Source organism: Danio rerio, chromosome 25, assembly GCF_049306965.1.
Source record: "Danio rerio strain Tuebingen ecotype United States chromosome 25, GRCz12tu, whole genome shotgun sequence".
Lineage (NCBI taxonomy): Eukaryota > Metazoa > Chordata > Actinopteri > Cypriniformes > Danionidae > Danio > Danio rerio.
The window spans coordinates 1552735-1577500 of record NC_133200.1 but is presented as its reverse complement, the minus strand read 5'-3'; the positions used below and the strand labels follow the sequence as shown (position 1 = coordinate 1577500).

At 35.2% G+C, this 24766-nt stretch overlaps 2 protein-coding genes across 6 annotated transcripts in view; one reads left to right on the top strand and one right to left on the bottom strand.

Moving 5' to 3' along the window:
• Positions 1–7430: 7430 nt before the first annotated feature.
• Positions 7431–16153, bottom strand: ciao2a (cytosolic iron-sulfur assembly component 2A). The gene is given in 5 exon segments (NM_213027.1): positions 7431–9220; positions 9947–9992; positions 10144–10193; positions 13637–13801; positions 16018–16153. Coding segments are annotated over 5 exon segments (474 nt in total). The 5' UTR covers positions 16130–16153; the 3' UTR covers positions 7431–9119.
• A 700-nt stretch (positions 16154–16853) lies between these two features.
• The window catches only part of spg11 (SPG11 vesicle trafficking associated, spatacsin), a 46741-nt gene continuing 38828 nt past the window's right edge, over positions 16854–24766 (top strand). For 2 of the 5 annotated variants that reach the window (NM_001174135.1, NM_001194994.1), the window contains 7 exon segments: positions 16854–17320; positions 19393–19568; positions 19652–19867; positions 21665–21851; positions 22073–22210; positions 22285–22658; positions 23703–23848. In NM_001174135.1, the coding sequence (NP_001167606.1) occupies positions 17097–17320; positions 19393–19568; positions 19652–19867; positions 21665–21851; positions 22073–22210; positions 22285–22658; positions 23703–23848 (1461 nt within the window). In that variant the 5' untranslated portion in view covers positions 16854–17096. 5 annotated transcript variants of the gene reach the window in all.

The window sequence follows — 24766 nt, the reverse complement described above, 5'->3', positions numbered from 1 at the left end:
AATTGATTCTTTTGTCGTATGTTTTCTGTTTGCCATCCTGAAAATCCAGCAGCAATGCCGTGTCAGAATAAAACATGTTCGAGTCTGTTAATAGCGCCTTTAAGTTACTTTAGAGCAGTGGTTCTCAAACTGTGATATGTGTACCACTAGTGGCTTCCTTATAGTGGGGACGCGGAGGTAAACTGAATAATGAAAGAAAAAAAAAAACACTTTTAACTAGTGCTGTCACTCGATAAAAAAATATCTAATTAATCACACTTTTTTTTGAAAATTAATCACATTTAAAAGACTCAAAATTCGTAATTTTGGCTATTCAAATGTAAAATTAATGTAAACGCAAGACAAAAAATATTTAAATTCAAAATATTGTTGTTTAATAGAATTTTTGTTTAACTTGTAACACAGATTTCTTCATGTAAACAACAAACCCACAATAAACCATCAAGATCCTGGCTTGACAGCCATATTTATTACAGAAATAAAAATGTATGTTAATGCCATTTGAATTTTAAAACAAACAACGCCAATAAAGAAAACATTGATTTCCATGTTGGATTCTAAGTGGATTGCAAAAAAATGCCAAAATACAGGAATTACAGATATGGAAAATGGAAAATTATAATAACAAAAAAGTATAGAATACAAACAACTGCACTTATTGTAAAGTTGTATTGCTGTGAGTTGAGAACGTTAATTATAAATTAGAAACTATTTTGCTTAGTCCTCCTTTACATTCATCCAGTTGCTAAAAAAATCAACTCTGTTGACATTATCGGGGGACAATGTGGACCTTTGGTTTTGAATGATGTGAGCTGAGAGTGCAATGCAATCTCACGGCAATTCCTAACTTTTTGATTAAGTGGCTACCGACGTTTATGCAGATTTGTTGCTAAGAAACACGCGTGTGCGCGCGCACAGACACACACACTCACACTCACACACAACAGGACAGGGCAGCCGGAGTGACTCCTTTCAGATTCAACACACATGATCGCGTTCATCAAATTTGCTTAAACTTAGCGTTCTAAAGTATGGCAGTATTTCACAAGGATTCTGACACAACAACGCGAAGCAGACACTTGCGTGTAAGGGGGAAACACGTCAAACTTAATAAAACATTGGAGGGCTCATGCTGAAAGGCAGAGGAATGCACTGTCTGACAGCTCGCGACATCATCTGTCACTTTCTGAGTACATTTGCATAAGACACCAATACTTCGATTTTAATATGATTATGATAATACTCTAATTAAGAGTCGACCATGTAAACAGCGATTTTTGATTACCTTAAAGGACCACCGAGTCACTAAATGCGAAGGTCTTTCTTTCCGTTCATCATGCGGTATCAAATTCCATGAAAACAAAAATCGAAAGTTAAAAATGAAACACCAGAAATTGCATGAAACTCTGGAGGAAACTTTGGAGAGTCTGGTAATGTGACATTAATAGTTTTATACTGAAACTTGCCTTCAAAAGGGGTTTCTTTGGTCTCATCCATATTTCTTTGCACGTTAAACAAACGTCAACCACAGCAAGAAATGAAAAAACCTGCTACTGCGTTAATTGCGTTAATTTTTTAACGCGTTAAATATTTCAAATTAATCGCATGCGTTAACGCACTAATTTTGACAGCACTAAATTTAACCCTTTGTCTCAAATGATTACACTGGTGTGATCAGCACCGGCTGTTCCCTGAATCAAATGATCACATCGGTTTGCTTAGAATTCGCGCTAAAGCAGTGCTTCTGCAGACCAGTGCTGTTGTGTTGGCATTTCAGTTACTACAAACTCAGGAATCTCCCCATGATGCATTAATGGTAGAATTATCACATTATGTTAAAAAGAAATGTGTTCGTACCCAGCAGAAGACGTTAATATTAGGTTAGATTTAGACCCAAATTTAATATCTAGCCAGCGTCTAAGGACAATGTTATTTTGATGTTCAATAACGACTTCAAATTACGTTGATATTTTCATTGGGTTGATCACTGTCTGCGCTATCTGGGGGTGCTTATTCATCATAAATGTATTGTTTTCACTTTTGCGCCATGGAGACACGGCGATTCATTCAGCAACTGTTTGACCTGTGAAAATATTTCAGTAAAAAGAACGCTAGAACCATATGAGCACCAGCAAGAGCTTTCATTTGAGCTATAACTTGTACATGTGTCATATATGAACCATATGAAAAATATGAAAATAAACCAATGTAAAATACCAAGCTCGGGTATCCAAAAAACTGTATTTCAATAACTTTGTACAGTGGAGTAAAAACCAAAGTGATGCATCACCTGACTCGTGGTAGCAGCAGAAAAATAAACCAAGGCTCACACAGGTCGCATCCCACATCTTGTGCTTTGGAAAACCAGCTTGACTAGCCTAGCCTGGCTGGGAGCCCATCTAAAACCAGATATGTCCAGCTTAAACTAGAATGGTCAAGTTGGTTTTAGATGGTTTTAGCAGGTCACTTTCCAGCCTGTCCAGCTAAGACCAGGCTGGAAATGGCCGGAAACCAGCCTGGAAGTGGCCAAAACCCCTCTAAAACCGGGCTGGTCGACCAGCTAAGACCAGCCAACCATCCAGGTTTAAGCTGGACATAGCTTCTGTGTTTTCTGTTCAGTGTTTTTGTTGGTGTTTAATCGTGCAAAAGATCAAAATATTAAACAAAGACATTTGTACAGCTTAGCAAGGCTAATGTGTACTTAGCCAAAATAGAAAACAGTTCAACCCTGCTGAAAAATCCAGCTTAAACCAGCCTAGGCTGGTTGGCTGGTTTTAGCTGGTTGACCAGGCTGGTTTTAGAGGGGTTTTGGCCATTTCCAGGCTGGTTTCCAGCCATTTCCAGCCTGGTCTTAGCTGGTCAGGCTGGAAAATGACCAGATAAATCCAGCTAAAACCAGCTTGACCAGCCTGGTTTAAGCTGGACATAGCTGGTTTTGGCTGGTCATCTCCCAGCCTGACCAGCTAAGACCAGGCTGGAAATGGCTGGAAACCAGCCTGGAAATGGCCAAAACCCGTCTAAAACCAGCCTGGTCGACCAGCTAAAACCAGCCAACCAGCCTAGGCTGGTTTAAGCTGTTTTTTTCAGCAGGGAAATTTCAGTATTTCACAAAGCTGTAATGTATCTTTAAGAAAAGAAGACTTGAACCAATTTCCAGTGATATCGACAGCATTGTATATACTAATGTTGTGTATGAAGCAATACTGAAATCAATTTCACTGGAAGCTGTTTAGAAAAAAAATTGCTTAATTTAGGCCTACGTGAGGAACTTTTCGCTAAACTTCCGGTCGCGCGCACGTCGCAGATAAACGGTACGTGATTACATCTTGACATTTACACAAACCAATAAATATTCTGTTGAGTACACTATCATAACACACATCAGAAATCGCCCGGATTTATTAAAGTTACATGTATTTTAATAAATATTTCCCGCGTCCCCTCGAGTGTAACTGTAAGCTAATCAAATCCCTGACTTTCCTCCACACGCGCCTCCAAAGGTAATAAGATCCTCCGAGTTATGGCATTATGAATATATTTTAATCAAGTCAGAGACCACGTACGACACGGACACGATAAATAAAAACAAGTCGAAACACCGGTAGGGATCAGGGTTGTAATATATATTGTAATTCGCATTATAAATTCATAAACACACGGAGCTGAAGCCCAGCGGAGTCTCTGAATATGAGTGAACGCCGTCGGCTTGATATTTTCCGTCTGTCGTCTTTGCTTTGCTTCGTGAACCTGTAAATTGAGGGATTTGTGAGGCTGTAGATGAAGAGAATCAAGCTGTTTCTGCATAATAATAAAAGCAGAGCTGCTGTTATGATGTTATGTAACACTGGGGGAAGCTTTCAGAGCTGCTCAACTCACCGAATGCACATCATATGTGCTCAGAAGCTGATGATCTTCTCTCTTAATGCATTTTCTTATTTTTAACAGCTATTTATGTCAATAAAACGAAGATTATTAGACCTTGTTGACACTTCATATCGGTCTAAAATATCATGTATACAAATATAAAATGACAAAATATCATTATTATTTTCATGTAAGGCTAATAGAATAAAGATAATAATATAGTATTAATTATACAATAATGTTGTGTACAGTGCAGATTTAAATCATACACAATAAATAAAATTCTAAGTTAATAACAGGAAAATTAAACTGTTAATGTATATTATTATTATATAGTTAATAGTGTGAATTTAACAAAAAAAAGATTGGACCGTTTACACTAAATTGTTTTATATAAACCTAAAAAAATATATTTATATTATTTTCATGTTAATAGAACAAACAGAAAATATAATATTATTTAAACATTATTATTGTTGTGTACAATGCAGAGTTAAATAATAAACGAGAAGTACAATTCAAAGTTTATTACAGGACAATGACGTCAAAATTAAATGTAAAATGAATTATTGTATTGGAAACTTAATGTATAATTCTGTTAATATGACACAATTAACCATGTAAATAAAGCAAAATTAGTTTTTTTCAGATTTTCTTCATTTATTTATTCATGTATTTATTTTTTATTTAGTTTTACAGGTTTGGCCTTCCATACTGATTAGTTTTATTTTTTTTTTTTCAGATTTTATTCATTTATGTAATTATTATTAATTAATGTATTTTTTTACAGGTTTGGCCTTCCATACTGATTTGTTTGATTTTATTAATTGGTGTATTTATTATTAATTAATATATTAATTTTGTACAGGTTTGACCTTTCATATTGATTTTTTTCCCCCACTTTTTTTCATTTATTTATTTATTTATTTTCAAGGTTTGGCCATCCCTACTCATTTGTTGTTGTTTTTTAACATTTTCTTTATGTATTTATTAATGTATTTATTGTTTATTTGTTTATTTTTACAGTTTGCCCTTCCATGCTGATTTATTTTTTTATATTTTCTCCATTTATTTATTTGTTTTTAATTATGATTTATTTTTAAACAGTTGACCTTTCACACTGATTTTTTTCACATTTTCTTTATGTATTTATTAATGTTATTTATTTATTTTTACAGGTTGTCCTTCCATGCTGATTTATTTTTTCATATTTTCTCCATATATTTATTTGTTTTTAACTATGATTTATTTTTAAAGGGTTGACCTTTCACACTGATTTTCTTTTACATATTCTTTATATATTTTTTTATGTGTTTATTATTATTTAATTTGTGTATTTTTACAGGTTTGCCCTTCCATACTGATTTGTGTTTTTTTTTTTTCAGATTTTAAGTTATAATATATTATTTATTATGTATTTATTATTAATGTATTCATATATATATATATATATATATATATATATATATATATATATATATATATATATATGTATATATATATATATATATATATATATATATATATATATGTATATATGTATATATATATATATATATATATATATATATATATATATATATATATATATATATATGTGTGTGTGTGTGTGTGTATATATGTATATATATATATATATATATATATATGTGTGTGTGTGTGTGTGTGTGTGTGTGTGTGTGTGTGTGTGTGTGTATATATGTATGTATATATATATATATATATATATATATATATATATATATATATATATATATATATATATATATATATATATATATATATATATTAACAGGTTTGTCCTTCCATACTTATTAAATTTTTCACTTTTTTCATAAAATTATTTAATATTAATTTATTTATTTTCAAGGTTTGGCCTTCCCTACTGATTTTTTTCCACATTTCCTTCATGTATTTATTAAAGTATTTATCATTTATTTATTTATTTTTACAGGTTTGGCCTTCTGTACTGTTTTGTTGTTGTTGTTGTTTTACATTTTCTTCATGTATTTATTATGTTTGTATTTATGTATTTGTCATTTTGTCAGGTCTGGATGTTTTCCGACAGTTTTTTCCACACATCAAGCTCTTCATAACTCCAGAAAGTGTGTGTTTGATGAGATCGACTCTGAATGTCTGATATTAATACTTGATGTCTGTCTAGAATGATTTCACTAAAGCTGAATATTTAATAATGGTCTTGAAAATCCTCAGTTCTGAAGTGCCCTGCGGCCAAAATCACACACAACACACCGCTGAATTTCCCATCGGCCTCCAGTGTGCTGTAAATCTAAGGTAAACGCTGTGTTTTACTGTGTTTTTTGTCAAGCATAGAGCCTGTAAATCTGTTAAATGTGAAGGACTGCAGTTTGAGGGAATTTGGTTGTAGAGCGCCACCACATGGAGAAGTCTGTCACTGAAAATAAATGATCCATTGGATTTATTCAATGTTTTTAAGGTAAATGGTTGCAAACAATTCATATGGGCAGAATTGAAACAAACATTCTTCATTTGTTTGTTTAAATTTATCCCATATTAATTGTTTGTAAATCCAATAAATCATTTATTTTCAGTGGCATTTATTAATAACTAAACAAATAAGCTATTAGAAAAAAGTAAAAGAAAGATCAGGTTATATTCTTTCTGTATATAATCTTACAAGTTTAAGAGATTTAAAATGTAATGTATTTAGTTATGATATCTGACATTTTTATTATTTTATGAATTGTGAGCGTTATTATTATTTGGCAAAACAAGTTCATTTATTTGGCACATTTCATACACAATGGCATATGAATGTAGATTTTAATTACCATCAAAATAATCAGTATACAAAAAAAAAACAAAGGATATAAATATTAAATTACATATTAAATCAATTAATTATATTTAATTATACGATATGTGTATAAATATATATTGGAAACTTAATTTGTACAGTTGTATTATTATAAACGTAAAATGTATAATTTTACTGTTGTTATTATTGTACAATTAATCCTATAAGTAAAACAAATTATTCGAGATTTTATAAAAAAATATTTTATATAAATTAAAAGTTAAAAACACTTTATTATATTACAATTTCCTTTTACATTTTATTTTAATGCCATTTTCCTGTTATTAACCATTGATAACAAACAATGTAGGTAAGTTATGTTAATTAAATATTAAATTAAATATATAAAATTATATATATATATATATAAACAGATTAAAATATGTTAAGAAGTTTAAAATAAATAAAAAAGGCAAGAAATTATGTCAATTTAACCACTTCTCACATATTTTATGATATTTGACAGATTGTAATAATTAAATAAAAAAAATAGATTTTTTATTGCAATTGTGTGGTAATCTTATATATTCTATATTTCTTACATTTTACAAGTGCATGAATTTCATTTTCATGAGTTTTCCAGCTGTATAAAATACAAATAATAAACTAATTAAAAATCCAGGTAAAAAATTATAACGATATTAAAGTATGTTTTTCAAATAAATATATTATATCTTATGTATACAATTTATTAAAAAACATATATAGATGTCACAGAAACTAAGAATTTAAATGTTAATATTATCTTTAATATTTTTATAATGCAAAGTACACATGTATATGTTAACATTTCATTTACAATCAGTGTGTACTGTAATTATATTGATTATACAAAATTACATTAGCTTCATTGAAAAGTCCAGGCCTATAACATACAAATGAACGCTACAAAAATTCAATTTCCATGTATATATAAAAACCTCTTCTTATATCTCTGAGAAAGTTTTTATTCATAAGCTCTCCAGTTCTACAAATATAGACTTTTCCCTTACAAAATCAAAATATTTACAAGCTCATTATCATCACCATCTCTTACAAAACAATTCTTTAAAAACAAGTTTAGTATCATTACTCGACTTCAATTCCACCCAAAACAACACGACTTCAAATGAGATGTTTATCAGAATGTTCATGTTGCTCTTTTCTGTACAATTACAGAATGGAGGACGGATGGATGAAAAAACACCATAAAAAACATAACAACATCATTTAGTTCAGACATTATCAGTGTTGGGTAAAGTTACTATTAAAAGAAATATATCGCAAGCCTGTCTTAATCAATGCTAACATACTCTCCCATTACTTTAAGTGATTTAAGATCACAATATATTACATTTAAAAGTAACTTTACCCAACACCGAAAACTACTGCACCAACTCATGATCATAAACACTCATTTATAGCTAATAAAAGATGATTTATAGTTCATAACGATATTTTATAGTTCATATATGATGATTTATAGATCATAAATGACGTTTTAGCTAATAAAGTATGTTTTATAGCCCATAAATAACTTTTAAAGTATGTTTTATAGCCCATAAAGTATGTTTAAAGTATGTTTTATAGCTTGTAAATGTTTTGGAGCTTATAAAATATGGTTTTTAGCCCATAGATAATGTATTATAACCCATAAATAATGTTTTATAGGTAATAAATGATGATTTATAGCTCATAAAGTATGTTTAATAGGTAATAAATTACGATTTATAGCTAATAAATGATTATTTATAGCTCATAAATAATGTTTTATAGGCCACAAAGTATGTTTTATAGCCCATAAATAATGTATTATAGCTAATAAATGATGATTTAAAGCTCATAAATAATGTTTTATAGCTAATAAATTATGATTTATAGCTCATAAATGATGTTTTATAGCCCATAAAAAAATGTTTAAAGTATGTTTTATAGCTCATAAATGGTTTGGAGCTCATAAATGATCATTTTTAGCTCATAAAGTATGTTTTATAGTCCATAAATAATGTTCAAAGTATGTTTTTATAGCCCATAAATGAAGTATTATAGCTAATAAATGATGTTTCATAGCCCAAAAAGTATGTTTTATAGTCCATAAATAATGTTTAAAGTATATTTTATGACTCATAAATGGTTTGGAGCTCATAAATTATGTTTTTAGCTCATAAAGTATGTTTTATAGCCCATAAATAATGTATTATAGTGAATAAATGATGATTTATAGCCCATAAATGATGTTTTGTAGTTCATAAATATAGTATCCCACTGTTTTTGGGATGTTTTTTCAGTGAGATCCTCTTCATCTGAGTGTAAACAGAAGCTGAAGCCTCTCCTGTTGGCTTTGAGGACATGAGGGATGAAGCTAAGTCTCTTCTCTTGTTTTCTGAGGTGATGCAACTTTCCTCCAGGAAGTCTGTGTGTGTGCGTGTGCTTGTGTTCAGTCGTCCGGCTCGGTGACGCACTGCTCCACAATCTCCCGCAGGTTGGGGTTTTCCATCGCTGCCGCTACGCGCTCCTTATCATTGATCTGCTTATTGACTGACAGAAACACAATATTACAGGAGAGCACACACACACAGATACACACACACACACACACACACACGCAAGAACACACTCAGACAAAAGCATGAACACACATGCACTTACACAGATGCATGCACAGATGCACTTTCACACACACTTAGACACACACACATTAACAAAAGCACATTCACTCACACACACACACACACACACACACACACACACACACACACACACACACACACACACACACACACACACACACACACATGAATGCACACAATCTCAGACACATTCACACACATGCACGCACACTCTCTCACACACCCTCAATCAGACGCACATGCATGAACACTCTTGCACACACACATACTCAGACACACACATGGACTAACCCGCACACACAAACTCAGACACAGCACACATACACCAGCACACTCTCGCATGCACACACACATGTATATACGAATGCTCATGCACTCACACACATTCACAGATACTCATGCATGCACGCACATACTTACTTATACGTACGTACACACACATTCAATCAGACGCACGCACACATGCACAAACACTCTTGCACACACATACTCAGACACACGCACATACACAGACACTCATAGTCTCACACACACACATACACAAATTCAATCAGACACACATGAACACACTCTTGGGTTGCTGAAGATCTGCAGTGGTGTAAACATGATTTAAAGAGCAGGTCTGAACACTCACTGTCCTCCTCGATCGAGTGTGTTCCCTCTGTTATATAAATCTCCAGCTGGAAGACCAGAAAACACCATCAGAGGCCAGAGAAACAGCGCTGACACACTGACGCTTCATTACACACACACACACACACACTTGAGAAGCTTTACTGATGAACACACACACACACACACAGCAGAGTATCACAGCGTTTGCAGACGTACCTTGTGTTTGAAGGGCAGACAGCGCTGAAGCTTCACCTGTAAACACAGACCTGCAGGAAGAAGACAACACTGCAGTAAATAACCTTTATTTACAAGAGCGAGGAATAGTCTACCCAAAAATTACAATTACTTGTTTCAAACCTGAAATTCAAATGTTGTTAGTCACTTAAGCCTGGTTTATACTTCTGCGTTAAGTGACCGGCGTAACCCACGGTGCATACAATGTGCGTAGCTGTGCATTTAAGACTGATTTATACTTCTGCGTCAAGCGCACACGTATGCTACGGCGCAGCCTATGCGTTGACGCATAGCCCTACGCCGTGGCCGTCGCTGATGTGCACCTCTCAAAAATTATAACTACACATCGCAACGGTGCGTAGCGCAAGCTCTGTGATTGGTCAGCTTCAAATCGAAATCGTGACACCCCTACGGCTTAGTAGCGCTGACGAGTCAGGGCGGGGCTGAGAGTCGTGCCAGCGGTGTGAGCCCAATGGAGCGATTGTTTACAAGTGTGGAGTCCCGTAAAGGAGCTCCGGATGGAAAGTTTTGTTTAGTGTTTACCTCATAGTTAAAGTTGTTTCCGCCGGTTCCTGCCTCAAAATGAGCGAGTTTGAGCCACTTGTACATTCAGGAAGTGTTCAGTGTAAATGTTTCTCTGTGTCGAGTTTCTTCGCTGGTGTTTTGCTTTTCCTGAAAACTTCCTGAATGTACAAGTGGCTCAAACTCGCTCATTTTGAGGCAGGAACAGGCGGATGTGAAACAACTTTAACTATGAGGTAAACACAAAACAAGACTTTCCATCCGGAGCTCCTTCACGGGACTCCACACTTGTAAACAATCGCTCCATCGGGCTCCCACGCTGGCACGACTCTCGGCCCCGCCCTCACTCGTCAGCGATATCAAGCCGACCAATCAGAGCTTGCACTACGTGTCGTTGCGACATTTAGTTAAAATTTTGAGCCAAACAGTCAAAAAGTGGCACAACAGACAAGCTGATACATATGAATGTGAATGTAAGTATATGTATATAAACTAGTGCTTTCAAAATTAGTGCGTTAACGCATGCGATCAATTTGAAAATATTTAACGCGTTAAAAAAAATTACGCAATTAACGCAGTTGCAGGTTTTTTTATTTCCTGTTGTGGTCGACGTGTGTTCAACATGTTAAGAAATATGGATAAGACAAAGGAAGCACTTTTAGAAGGCAAGTTTCGGTATAAAATAGTTAATGTCGAATTACCAGACTCTCCAGAGTTTCCTTGAGAGTTTCATGCAATTTCGGGTTTGTCATTTTTAACTTTCGATTTACAGAAACAGCGCGCAGAAGTATAAATGCACAGCTACGCGCGTTGCATGCGCCGCGGGTTACGCCGGTCACTTGACGCAGAAGTATAAACCAGGCTTAACACTTCTGTGCGCTGTCTCTGTTGGTCTGCATTAACACTTCCGAAACGCTAGTTGGCAGTGTGGTGTAAATGTTTCTCTGTGTCGAGTTTCTTCGCTGGTGTTTTGCTTTTCCTGAAAACTTCCTGAATGTACAAGTGGCTCAAACTCGCTCATTTTAAGGCAGGAACAGGCGGATGTGAAACAACTTTAACTATGAGGTAAACACAAAACAAGACTTTCCATCCGGAGCTCCTTTACGGGACTCCACACTTGTAAACAATCGCTCCATCGGGCTCCCATGCTGGCACGACTCTCGGCCCCGCCCTCACTCGTCAGCGATATCAAGCCGACCAATCAGAGCTTGCACTACGTGTCGTTGCAACATGTGGTTACAATTTTTGAGAGGTGCAAGTCAGCGACGCCGATGGCCACGGTGAAGGGCTATGCGTCAATGCGTTGGCTGTGCTGTAGCATACGTGTGCACCTGACGCAGAAGTATAAATCAGCCTTTACACAGTACAATATGCAGTGAAATGCTTATATACCTGCCAGTGACCTTACTAAATAAATAGTATCAATAAGAATCTAAATTATTAAAAAGTAACTAAAGTAAAACTAACGTAGTTTAGATATAGAAATATATAAGTTATAATTCTAGCAAATCTGACCAAATATTAAATACTTTCGTTATTTTTATAAATAACTTTGAGTTTCTTCTGTCAAACTCAAAAGGAGATATTTAGAAAATTGCTGGAAACCTGTAACCATGACTTTCATAGTATTTCCATTGTACTGAACCGTTTATTCTGGCAAAACAACCATCCTGGATGTACCTCATCCTGCTTAATACTGCTAGCTAAAAAACATTCTTCTGAGCCGTAATAGTTTATTAATTCTTTCATTAAACGCAAAGCTGACAGAAATGAACCCGGCTAATTACAGCAAACACTAACCTACATATTATTTATTTACTAGATGGCGCCAAACAGTCAAAAAGTGGCGCAACAGACAAGCTGATACATATGAACGTGAATGTAAGTATATGTATATAAACTAGTGCTGTCAAAATTACTGCGTTAACGCATGCTATCAATTTGAAATATTTAACGTGTTTTAAAAAAATACACAATTAACGCAGTTGCAAGTTTTTTTTATTTGTGTGTTCAACATGTTAAGAAATATGGATAAGACAAAGGAAGCACTTTTAGAAGGCAAGTTTCGGTATAAAATAGTAATGTCGCATTACCAGACTCTCCAGAGTTTCCTTGAGAGTTTCATGCAATTTCGGGTTTGTCATTTTTAACTTTCGATTTCTTTTTTAATGGAATTTGATACTGCATGGCGAACGTAAAAAAAACTCTGCATTTCGTGGTCCTTTCATGGATCCCTGCTTACATAGTAGACTCGTAATAAGAGTATTACAATATGGCTGCCGTCACATTATACAGTTGGGTGCTCCCCAAATGGTCGATAGGGAGACCCCCCCCCCCCCCCCGCCGCCCTTATTCACACCTTAAAGTTTGCTTCGACTGTTCAGTATTTACGCTTTAAGTAGCAAAAGATTCAAAGTAAATCGGCACACTGCCACTTTAGCTCTCAAAAAAATTTTAATGTCAAAATTACAAAATCACAGTGATTTTGTAATTTTGACATTAAAATTTTTTTGAGAGCTAAAGTGGCAGTGTGCCGATTTACTTTGAATCTTTTGCTACTTATGTTTGTTTTTTGATCGTGCACCTGCCTTCAAGATTTTTCTAGATGTGCGCACATTTCTGTTTTTTGTCAGTATTTACGCTTTACCATTGCACACACTTTGTAACATTTTATTTATTAAGTTTGAGAGTCTCTTTAACACTTCTGTTTATTTTATTATAAAGAGATATTTAGTTAAAATATTTTTATTTTTGACTATTTAAACTATTTGCCTTAGTAATGTTGTAAAATTAAAAAAAAGGTTAAAAAAATCATAATTTTCCTAAATGTATTTTTTTTGCAATATCGCCCAGCCCTAACAAGAAGTGTTTCCTTTATTGTGTCTCCTGCTATCTGTGTGGTGCAGTGATGTCCGTTTGAGTGTGTGTGTGTGTTATCTCGTCACATACTCACCTATCAGCGTGGCCAGAGAGCAGTGTGGTACAGTTGGAGAGAACTTAATGACGATCAAATATTCATCGTCTCCGAGCTCCTGAACTTCCACACATTTCTCCGTCACCACGTCCAGCTCCTCCAGAGTGTTGGGTTTCTCCGGGTCACGAATCGTCCGAATCACATCTGTGTAAACAACAACATCAGCATATTAAGAGTTTCACCTTAAACAGAAAAATATCTGAGAGAAAATGACAAATAACAGAGTTTTGCTATCAAAACACACTGTATATTCTATTTAATAATACACTGGTCATTACCGTTTGATACTGATTTGATTACGGTAATGACTCAGTATTATAATAATTAACATTATTTACTGCTAGGTATGCTAATATCTTTCAGTTATGTTGCTTTTCAGTTTTTACCATGTTACATCATAGTTTGAGATTATTTCGTAAACTTTAAGGGAATACTGTGTTTAGTTCAATCATTTTCTTGTCGGCTTTATTAATCCGGGGTCCCCACAGTGGAATGAACCGCCAACTTATCCACAACCCATCTCTGGGAAACATCCACACACACACACAGTCTTTGGACTGTGGGGGAAACCGGAATGCAGGCAGAATATGCAAACTCTACACAGAAACACCGACTGAGTCGAGGCTCGAACCAACAACCCAGCGACCTTCTTGCTGTGAGGTGACAGCACTACCTACTGCGCCATTGGATCGCCACTGTGGTTAATAATTATGGTAATGATTCAGTATTACGGTATGTTATTACGGTAATGATTCAACACTAATACTATGAAAAATTAATAAAATATAAACAGTTTGACTTTTCCTTCAAGTTTAAGGGAATACTGTGGTAAATGATTATGGTAATGATTCATTATTATGGTATATATATATATATGATAATAGCATGGTATTACAAAGTAGCATCATCACTGCTAGTTATGCTAGCATCTTTAAGTTACCTTCCTTTTCAGTTTTTTACCATGTTCCATCATTATTTGGGACTATTTCTTTAATTTTAAGGGAATACTGTTGTTAATGATTCAGCATTACGGTATGTTATTACGGTAATGATTCAATACTAATACTATGGTATATTAATAATATATAAACAGTTGAACTTTATTTCTTAAAGTTTGAGAGAAATATTTTGGTAAATGATTACGGTAATGATTCTGTATTACGGTATGTTATTACAGTAATGATTCGGAATATGGCATGTTATTACGGTAATGTTTCAACACTAATACATTAATAAAATATAAACAGTTGAACTTCATTCCTTCAAGTTTAAGGGAAATATTTTGGTAAATGATTATGGTAATGATTCATTATTATGGTATATATGATAATAGCATGATATTACAAAGTAGCATCATCACTGCTGGTTATGCTAATACCTTTCAGTTACATACTTTTCAGTTTTTACCATGTTATATCATTATTTGGGACTATTTCTTTAATTTTAAGGGAATACTGTGGTAAATGATTATGGTAATGATTCAGCATTACGGTATGTTATTACGGTAATGATTCAATACTAATACTATGGTATATTAATAATATAAAAACAGTTGAACTTTATTTCTTAAAGTTTAAGAGAAATATTTTGGTAAATGATTACGGTAATGATTCTGTAATACGGTATGTTATTACAGTAATGATTCAATACTAATACTATGATACATTAATAAAATATAAACAGTTGAACTTCATTCCTTCAAGTTTAAGGGAAATATTTTGGTAAATGATTATGGTAATGATTCATTATTATGGTATATATGAAAATAGCATGGTATTACAAAGTAGCATCATCACTGCTGGTTATGCTAATACCTTTCAGTTACATACTTTTCAGTTTTTACCATGTTAAATGATAATTTGAGACCATTTTTTAAAGTTTGTGGGAAATACTGTGGTAAATGATTATGGTAATGATTCAGTATTATGGTATGTTATTACGGTAATGATTTAATACCACAATCACAACAACCACAATCAATTTAGCATAGTAAACCAAGTTTTTAATTGTAACTATGTACCATGGTGACAGAAAAATAGAGTACATAATTACGGTAATGACTCAACCACAAAAATACCATGGCATTAACACCGGACACCATTTATGTACCATGGTTATACCCCGTTTTCTGTTTATCAGTATGTTAATATGATCTTTGACGTATCAGATAAAATACATCCAGTATCACATTTCTTATTGACTTAACAAAGTAGTAATATGGCACTACTTAAAGTACCATGAAGATGATTATTCAGTACTATAGTAATATATAAAAATACTATAGTATTTCCGCCTGACAATGTCATCGTGCCATGAAAACACCACAGACTTTTCTCTTGATTGAGGTCATCAGGGCTCACCGTACACCTCCAGCGCTTTCTCCTCCATCTTCTTTCGTCTCTTGTCATTCGTCTCGTTAGAAAGTCCCGTTAAAAACAATGCTTTGCTCAAAAGTCCGGACACAAGCTCCATGATCCGGTCCGGTCCATCATTTCCATCACGGACACTGACATGCGCATGCGCGTCCGCTCTTCCTCTTTCACGCAGACCAGAGTGATCAACAAAGAAATGTCGATGGAAATATAAACTTTTTGGCGTTGTTTTTTGGGATTATATGCCATTTATTTTAAAATATTATATAGTTATTTTGAAATAATAATAAACTATAAAATATGTTAAAAAACCATTTTAATTAATTTGGCGTTAATTATTTTATACCAAGACTATAGAATACACTTTATTAAGGGGATTTTTGTTTATATCAACACATTATCCATAGAAACTAGTCAATATACTTCTACTGTTTTGTATTACACATGCTAAATTAATTAAAAAATAGTATTTATAGTTTGCAACATTTTTAATGTATAAATTCATAAAACACCACATTAATTTTTATTTTAATTACACTATTTTTGCTGATAATATTGTTAATATTTGATTTTTTTTATTAATTCCTTTATTTTGTTTTGTATAGATTTAGATTAGTTTAAATAAACCTGCATTATTATACATAAAATAAACATTGCTCTTATTAAAGACTCAAACAGAGACAAAGCCAAACTTTTATTTACTAATCACGGCAAATAATTTTAGGTAACGTTAGTTGACATAAGCATAGTGAACGCGCATCATAGATATTTACATTCATTTATCCATGAACGCGCATAAGTAGAAGTGTTTATTTCCGGTTTGATTGGTCCTCCTGCTGTAGCTATGATCATGTGGTTGTCATGTGATGATCAGCTGTGGTTTGTTTAGATCGGAAACTCACAGTATCAGTATTTCAGATTAAATCCTGCAGTTTAATCTTCGAGGACTGTTTATTATTTATCTCCATAGTGTGCTGTTTGTTATTGTATAATGCGCGCTCATCGGCGGAAGCTCCTGAGCTGATCTTCCTCTTCTTCTTCCTCCTCGTCTGCTGTCCATCTTCAGGATGCTGGAGGCTCTGAGCAGGAGTGATGCTGGAGCTCAGGCGGTGCTGGAGGTGGATTTGTTGGCGGATGGAGAGCTCTGTGTGGGGCTGAAAGACTGGCGGAGGGTGAAGCTGAGCGCGGGTCCGTCACTGCTGTGCTGCGTGAACGCGCAGGGGGAAACCAGTCTGAGGAACATCAGCGACAGCAGGGGAGCTGAGCATACACTACAGCACACCTGTGTAGAGTGAGTCACACACACACTTAACCTGAGCATACATGACTACAGCACACCTGTGTAGAGTGAGTCAAACACACACACACACACACACACACACACACACTTAACCTGAGCATACACTACTGCACACCTGTGTAGAGTGAGTCACACACACACTTAACCTGAGCATACATGACTACAGCACACCTGTGTAGAGTGAGTCAAACACACACATACACATACACACACACACACACACACACACACACACACTTAACCTGAGCATACACTACTGCACACCTGTGTAGAGTGAGTGAGTCACACACACCTCAAACTACAGCAGACCTGCAGTCTTTCTACACATACACACACTGTACATACTACTTTATACACCAACATACACACTCTGTGCACACAAACACAGTACATACTACACACTTAGTTCACACACTCACACTGTACATATTACACACTTTGTACAGACACACACACTTAGTATTACATACTTTACACACTGACTTTCTTTCTGTAAATACTCTGTACTACATGTTATATATTGTACACACACAACTCTGTACATACAGCACACCACATGCACACACACACTATACATACTAAACACTCATTACACACACACTATACATACTACACACTTTGGACACACACACTCTGCATACTACACACTACATACTTCAGACTATTGCAAAATAATAAATATTGAAAAGAATTTTTAAGGTGCATTTATTACACTGTGAGGCTTTCTTATATCTTCAAGATTTATTTATTTATTATTATTCATTTATTTTATTATTTATTTATAATTATTATTTAGTTTAATTATCTTTTCATTATTTAATTAAATAATGTATTATTTTTATTATTTAATTTATTATTTTTTTATAAATTTATTTTATTTGTTTATTATTTTTGTTTATTATTTATTTGATTTATTTATGATTTATTTATGTATTATTTATTTGTTTTATTTGTTTATTGTTTATTTTGTTTATTAATTTATGATTTATTTAATTTATTTGTTATTTATTAATTTGTTTATTGTGTTTTATTTATTTATTTTGTTTATGTAATTTTTTCTTTATTAGATATTATTTATTTATTTAATATTTATTTATTATTTATTTATAATTTATTTATTTTTGTTTATTTATTAATTTCCTATCTAATTATTTATTTTGTTTATTTATTTAATTAATATTTAATTATTTATTAATTTATGATTTATCTATTAAATATTTATTTTATTTATTTGTTATTTATTTATTTATTTATTTATTTATTTATGATTTATTTATGATTTATTTTATTTAGCATTTTTTCGGTTGTTTATTATTTATTTATTATTTTATTCATTTATTATTTATTTTATTTTATTATTTATTTATTATATGTTATTTATTTATTTATTATTTTTTATTATTATTATTTCGTTTATTTAATTGTCTTTTCAATATTTAATTAAATAATTTATTATTTTTATTATTTAATTTATTTTTTTATTAATTTATTTTATTTGTTTATTAGTTTTTGTTTATTATTCATTTTATTTATTTATGATTTATTTATGTATTATTTATTTGTTTATTATTTATTTTGTTTATTTTTTATTTATGATTTATTTATTTTATTTGTTATTTATTAATTTGTTTATTGTGTATTATTTATTTATTTATTTTGTTTATGTAATTATTTATTTATTAGATATTATTTATTTATTTAATATGTATTAATTATTTATTTATAATTTATTCATTTTTGTTTATTTATTAATTTCCTATCTAATTATTTATTTTGTTTATTTATTTATTTAATATTTAATTATTTATTTATTTAGGATTTATCTATTTATTTGTTATTCATTTATTTATTTATTTTTATTTAGGATTTATTTATTCATTATTTTATTTATTTTTTCAGTTGTTTATTATTTATTAAATATTTTATTTATTTATTTGTTATTTTTTATTTTTTTATTTATTTATTACATGTTATTTATTTATTTGTTTATTTATATATTTACTTATTAACTAGTGTGTTTCCCTGTATTCCTGATCATATGCATTTGTGTGTTGACTCTCCAGTTTCTTGTGGGAGGATGTGAGTGTGAGCAGCGGTGCACGTGTGAAGCCAAAGCTGCTGCTGCTAGACTCTGAGTTTTCTCTGCATATGTATGATGTGGATCAGGATGATCAGCCGACGCTGGTGTGTGAAACATCCTCTAATACACTGCTTCAGATCATCAAACACACACACGCCGGTAAGAGAACTGAACATCACCTCCATTACATGCAACAATGCACTTTAAATACAAATAATAAAGGTGTGTGTGTGTTGTTTCAGACATGTGTGCTGTGGCGTCTGTGAGGCTGTTGTGTTTCTCTGAGGGCCGCTGTGTGTTGTTGGTGAACACGTGTGTGTTGCTGCAGCTCAGACTAACGGAGGACACACTAGAGCCCATATCCTGCTGCCGCCTCGGTGTGGAGTGTGTGGAGGAGTGTGTTGACTGCCGGCTGTGCAGAGGAGCACTCTTCATCCTCCTCAACAGCGGACTCTCATGTATCCTTCAACACACACACTTGATTTGAACAGCGGATGGCGTTCTAGACTACTTTATAACAGCAGATGGCGCTCTAGACTAAATTATAACTACAGACAGCGCTCTAGACTCGATTTGAACAGCAGATGGCGCTCTATGCTACTTTATAACAGCAGATGGCGCTCTAGACTAGTTTATAACAGCATATACACATATGAGCACATACATACACACACATATATATAGCTCTAGGCCTGTTTTTAGCAGCAGATGGCGCTCTAGGCTAGATTTAAACAGCAGACAGTGCTCTAGGCTAGTTTTTAACAGCAGACGGCCCTCTAGGTTTCTTTATAACAACAGATGTTGCTCTAGACTCGATTTAAACAGCAGATGGTGCTCTAGACTACTTTATAACAGCAGATGGGACTCTTAACTACTTTATAACAGCAAATGGCGCTCTAGACTAATTTATAACAGCAGACAGCGCTCTAGACTCGATTTGAATAGCAGATGGCGCTCTAGGCTAGTTTATAACAGCAGACGGTGCACTAGAATCGATTTGAACAACAGATGGCGCTCTAGACTAATTTATAACAGCAGACGGTGCTCTAGACTACTTTATAACAGCAGATGGCGCTCTTAACTACTGTATAACAGCAGATGGTGCTCTAGACTAATTTATAACAGCAGACAGCCCTCTAGACTCGATTTGAATAGCAGATGGCGCTCTAGGCTAGTTTATAACAGCAGGCGGCGCTCTAGACTTGATTTGAACAGCAGATGGCGCTCTAGACTTGTTTATTTCAGCAAACAGTGTACTAGACTCGATTTGAACAGCAGATGGTGCTCTAGGCTAGTTTATCACAGCAGACAAGCTAGGTTTAACAGCAGATGGCCCTCTAATCTAGTTGGTAACAGCACTCTAGGCTCTAGACTAGGCTGGCTAGTTTTGAACAGGAGATGGTGTTCTAGACTAGATTTGAACAGCAGATGGTGCTCTAGACTAGATTTCAACAACAGATAGTGCTCTAGACTAGATTTCAACAGCAGATGGTGCTCTAGGCAGGCTAGTTTTGAACAGTAGATGGCGCTCTAGGCAGGCTAGTTTTGAACAGTAGATGGCGCTCTAGGCTAAATTTCATCAGCAGATGGCTCCTTAGGCTACTTTGCACTAGCAGATGGCACTCTAGGCTAGTTTGTGAGAGCAAATGGCGCTCTAGACTAGATTTGAACAGCAGATGGCGCTCTAGGCTGGCTAGTTTTTTACAGCAGATGGCGCTCTACAATAGATTTCAACAGAAGATAGCACTTTAGGCTACTTTTTAACAGCAATTGGCACACTAGGCTAGATTTAAACAGCAGATGGCGCTCTAGACTACTTTATAACAGCAGATGGCACTTTAGACTACTATATAACAGCATACGGTGCTCTAGGCTGGTTTGACAGCAGATGGCGCTCTAGACTAGATTTGAACAGCAGATGGCGCTCTAGGCAGACTAGATTTCAACAGCAGATAGCGTTTTAGGCTACTTTGTAATAGCAGATGGCACACTAGGCTAGATTTGAACATCAGATGGCGCTCTGGGCAGGCTAGTTTTGAATGGCGCTCTAGGCTAGATTTCATCAGCAGATGGCTCTTAGGGCTACTTTTTAACAGCAGATGGCACTCTAGGCTAGTTTGTGACAGCAGATGGCGCTCTAGACTAGATTTGAACAGAAGATGTCACTCTAGGCTTGTTTTTAACAGTAGATGGCGCTCAAGGCTATTATTTATTTTCTGTTTTGTTCTGGGCAGTTTCTTTATCACGTGTGTCAGATGTGTTTGACAGCACTGACGGGCAGCTGTTGGCGAAGGTGGATTTTCCCTCATACTGCTGCAATGCTGGTGTTTCTCCATCCACCTCCTCCTTCTGTCTGCTCCAGATCTCTGCTGATCTCAGTACGGCTGTGAGCGTCACACGGCAGAACCAGGCCTACGCCGTACACCTCGACCACTACTTCAGGTGCACAGACACCGCCAACAAATATAGATATAAACCTAAATTTATTAAAAATAAATAAATTGTTAATATTAATAATATCAGTTTTAAGTATATATATATATATATATATATATATATATATATATATATATATATATATTTGTGACTGTGTATAAATAAACAAAAGTAATTTACAGCTGTTTTTTTTATTTACGTATATCTATTGTGTGTGTGTGTTTCAGTGTGTATCCCGATCACTTATACTGCCGTGCGGCCCCCATTCGTCCATTCCTCAGGCCTGTTGAATCCTGTGATCAGGACAGTCTCTCCAGCTCCACCCACAGTCTGTCAGTGCTGAATAAACCCCTGCAGGCCGACCGGTACTGTTTAAACCAGCCGCACACTTACTGTTTTCTGTCTTTCTGCTCAGACATGTTCATTCTGTCATCTTCAGGTCATGGGAGTCTCGTCTGTCTGCGCTCTACAATCAAACTAAAGCTCCTGTTCGTCCCGTTTACATTTCACCCTGGTATAAAGACTTTCCTCACATCGAATGCCGTCGCGCAGCCGCTACAGCTAAACTCTGCCATTCCTCCGTGAAGACAGGGGGCGCCGTTATGTCTTTTAATGTGCCAGATGGAGCCACACCAGCAGGACTCAACGTGTCAGAGTTTTCAGCACTAATTACGTTCGTTTCTCCTGCTAACGCTAATACGGTTCTGGCCTACTGGGATCTGGAGAACGAAAGTGTGACGTATCATCGTGCAGATGCTAATGCTATTCCTGTGCAGAGATCAGCAGAGGAGAACCTGTGTCTATTACTGAAGGGTGAGATTCTTTTGATTCTGAAAATATTTTTCCCAAATGAATTGGATTTGCATATTTTTGAATCAAGTTTTAAACTTACAAATTGGATTTGCAAATTTTTAAATGTTGTATTAAACTTATGAATTGGAGTTGCAAATTTTTGTATTGTGTTTTAAACTTACGAATTGGTATCGCAAATTTTTAAATCTTGTTAAACTTACGAATTGGATTTGTGTATCTTTGAATCATGTTTTAAAGTTTTGAATTTGATTTGTGTATTTTTGTATGGTGTGTTAAACTTACGAATTGGAGTTTTGTATTTTAAAATCGGGTTTAAATTTTACAAATTTGATCTGCGTATTTTTTAATCATTTAAACGTATAAATTGTAGTTGCGAATTTTGAATCGTGTTTTAAACTTCTGAATTTGAGTTGCGTATTTATGAGTTGTGCTTTAAACATACAAATTGGAGTTGCAAAATTTTTGAATCGTGTTTTAAACTTATGAATTGAAGTAGCGAAATTTCGAATCGTGTTTTAAACTTATGAATTGGAGTTGCGAATTTTTGAATCATGTTTTAAACCTTTTTCAAACATCAGTAGTAGTACAACCACCCCTCCCCCAGTCTCCCAGAATTTCGACAAATGTTGTCAGCAGACATCCCAAGTCTCCCGGAAGTTGCGTGAGTATCCCTGAAATGCATAGACACTCCCGGATGACCGCAAATGAATGATAATCTCCCGGATATCGCACGTCTCCTGCCCGGTCCTTAAATATGTTGCACACCCCTCTCTCCACTGCATCCCTACTAGCTCTTCAGGTACGTCACGCGCAACTCACCCCCACCGCTCTTCTAGTATGTCTCGCGCGCACACGCCCCCCCTCACAGATACGTCGCTCACTACCCCCCCCCCACAACGGTCTTCGACCACCCACTAATCCGCTACCTCCCGCAAATCAACTCTGTATCCCCCGGAAATGAATTTTTCCAACTTGGGGTGTCTGTGTCAGGTATGCATTAAATATGTCTGTAATTTGATCCTGCTTTTGTTGTTGTTCTGGCAGCGTCGGGTCTGTCGGTGGTGCTGTTCTGTGTTTCTCAGGACGAGCTGCTCAACAGACTGATGGTGTTCGGCAGCGCAGGAACAGTGGATTCACTCTGCCATCTGAACGCATGGGGGCGCTGTTCAATCCCTATACACGCCCTGCAGGTACACACACACACACACTCATCCACTTCCCCATCTGAACACATGGGGGCGCTGTTCAATCCCTATACACGCCCTGCAGGTACACACACACACACTCATCCACTTCCCCATCTGAACTCATGGGGGCGCTGTTTAATCCCTATACACGCCCTGCAGGTACACACACACACACACACACACACTTCCCCATCTGAAAACATGGGGGCGCTGTTTAATCCCTATACACGCCCTGCAGGTACACACACACACACTCATCCACTTCCCCATCTGAACACATGGGGGCGCTGTTTAATCCCTATACACGCCCTGCAGGTACACACACACACACTCATCCACTTCCCCATCTGAACACATGGGGGCGCTGTTTAATCCCTATACACGCCCTGCAGGTACACACACACACACTCATCCACTTCCCCATCTGAACTCATGGGGGCGCTGTTTAATCCCTATACACGCCCTGCAGGTACACACACACACACACTCATCCACTTCCCCATCTGAACACATGGGGGCGCTGTTCAATCCCTATACACGCCCTGCAGGTACACACACACACACTCATCCACTTCCCCATCTGAACACATGGGGGCGCTGTTCAATCCCTATACACGCCCTGCAGGTACACACACACACACTCATCCACTTCCCCATCTGAACACATGGGGTCGCTGTTCAATCCCTATACACGCCCTGCAGGTACACACACACACACTCATCCACTTCCCCATCTGAACGCATGGGGGCGCTGTTCAATCCCTATACACGCCCTGCAGGTACACACACACACACTCATCCACTTCCCCATCTGAACGCATGGGGTCGCTGTTCAATCCCTATACACGCCCTGCAGGTACACACACACACACTCATCCACTTCCCCATCTGAACGCATGGGGTCGCTGTTCAATCCCTATA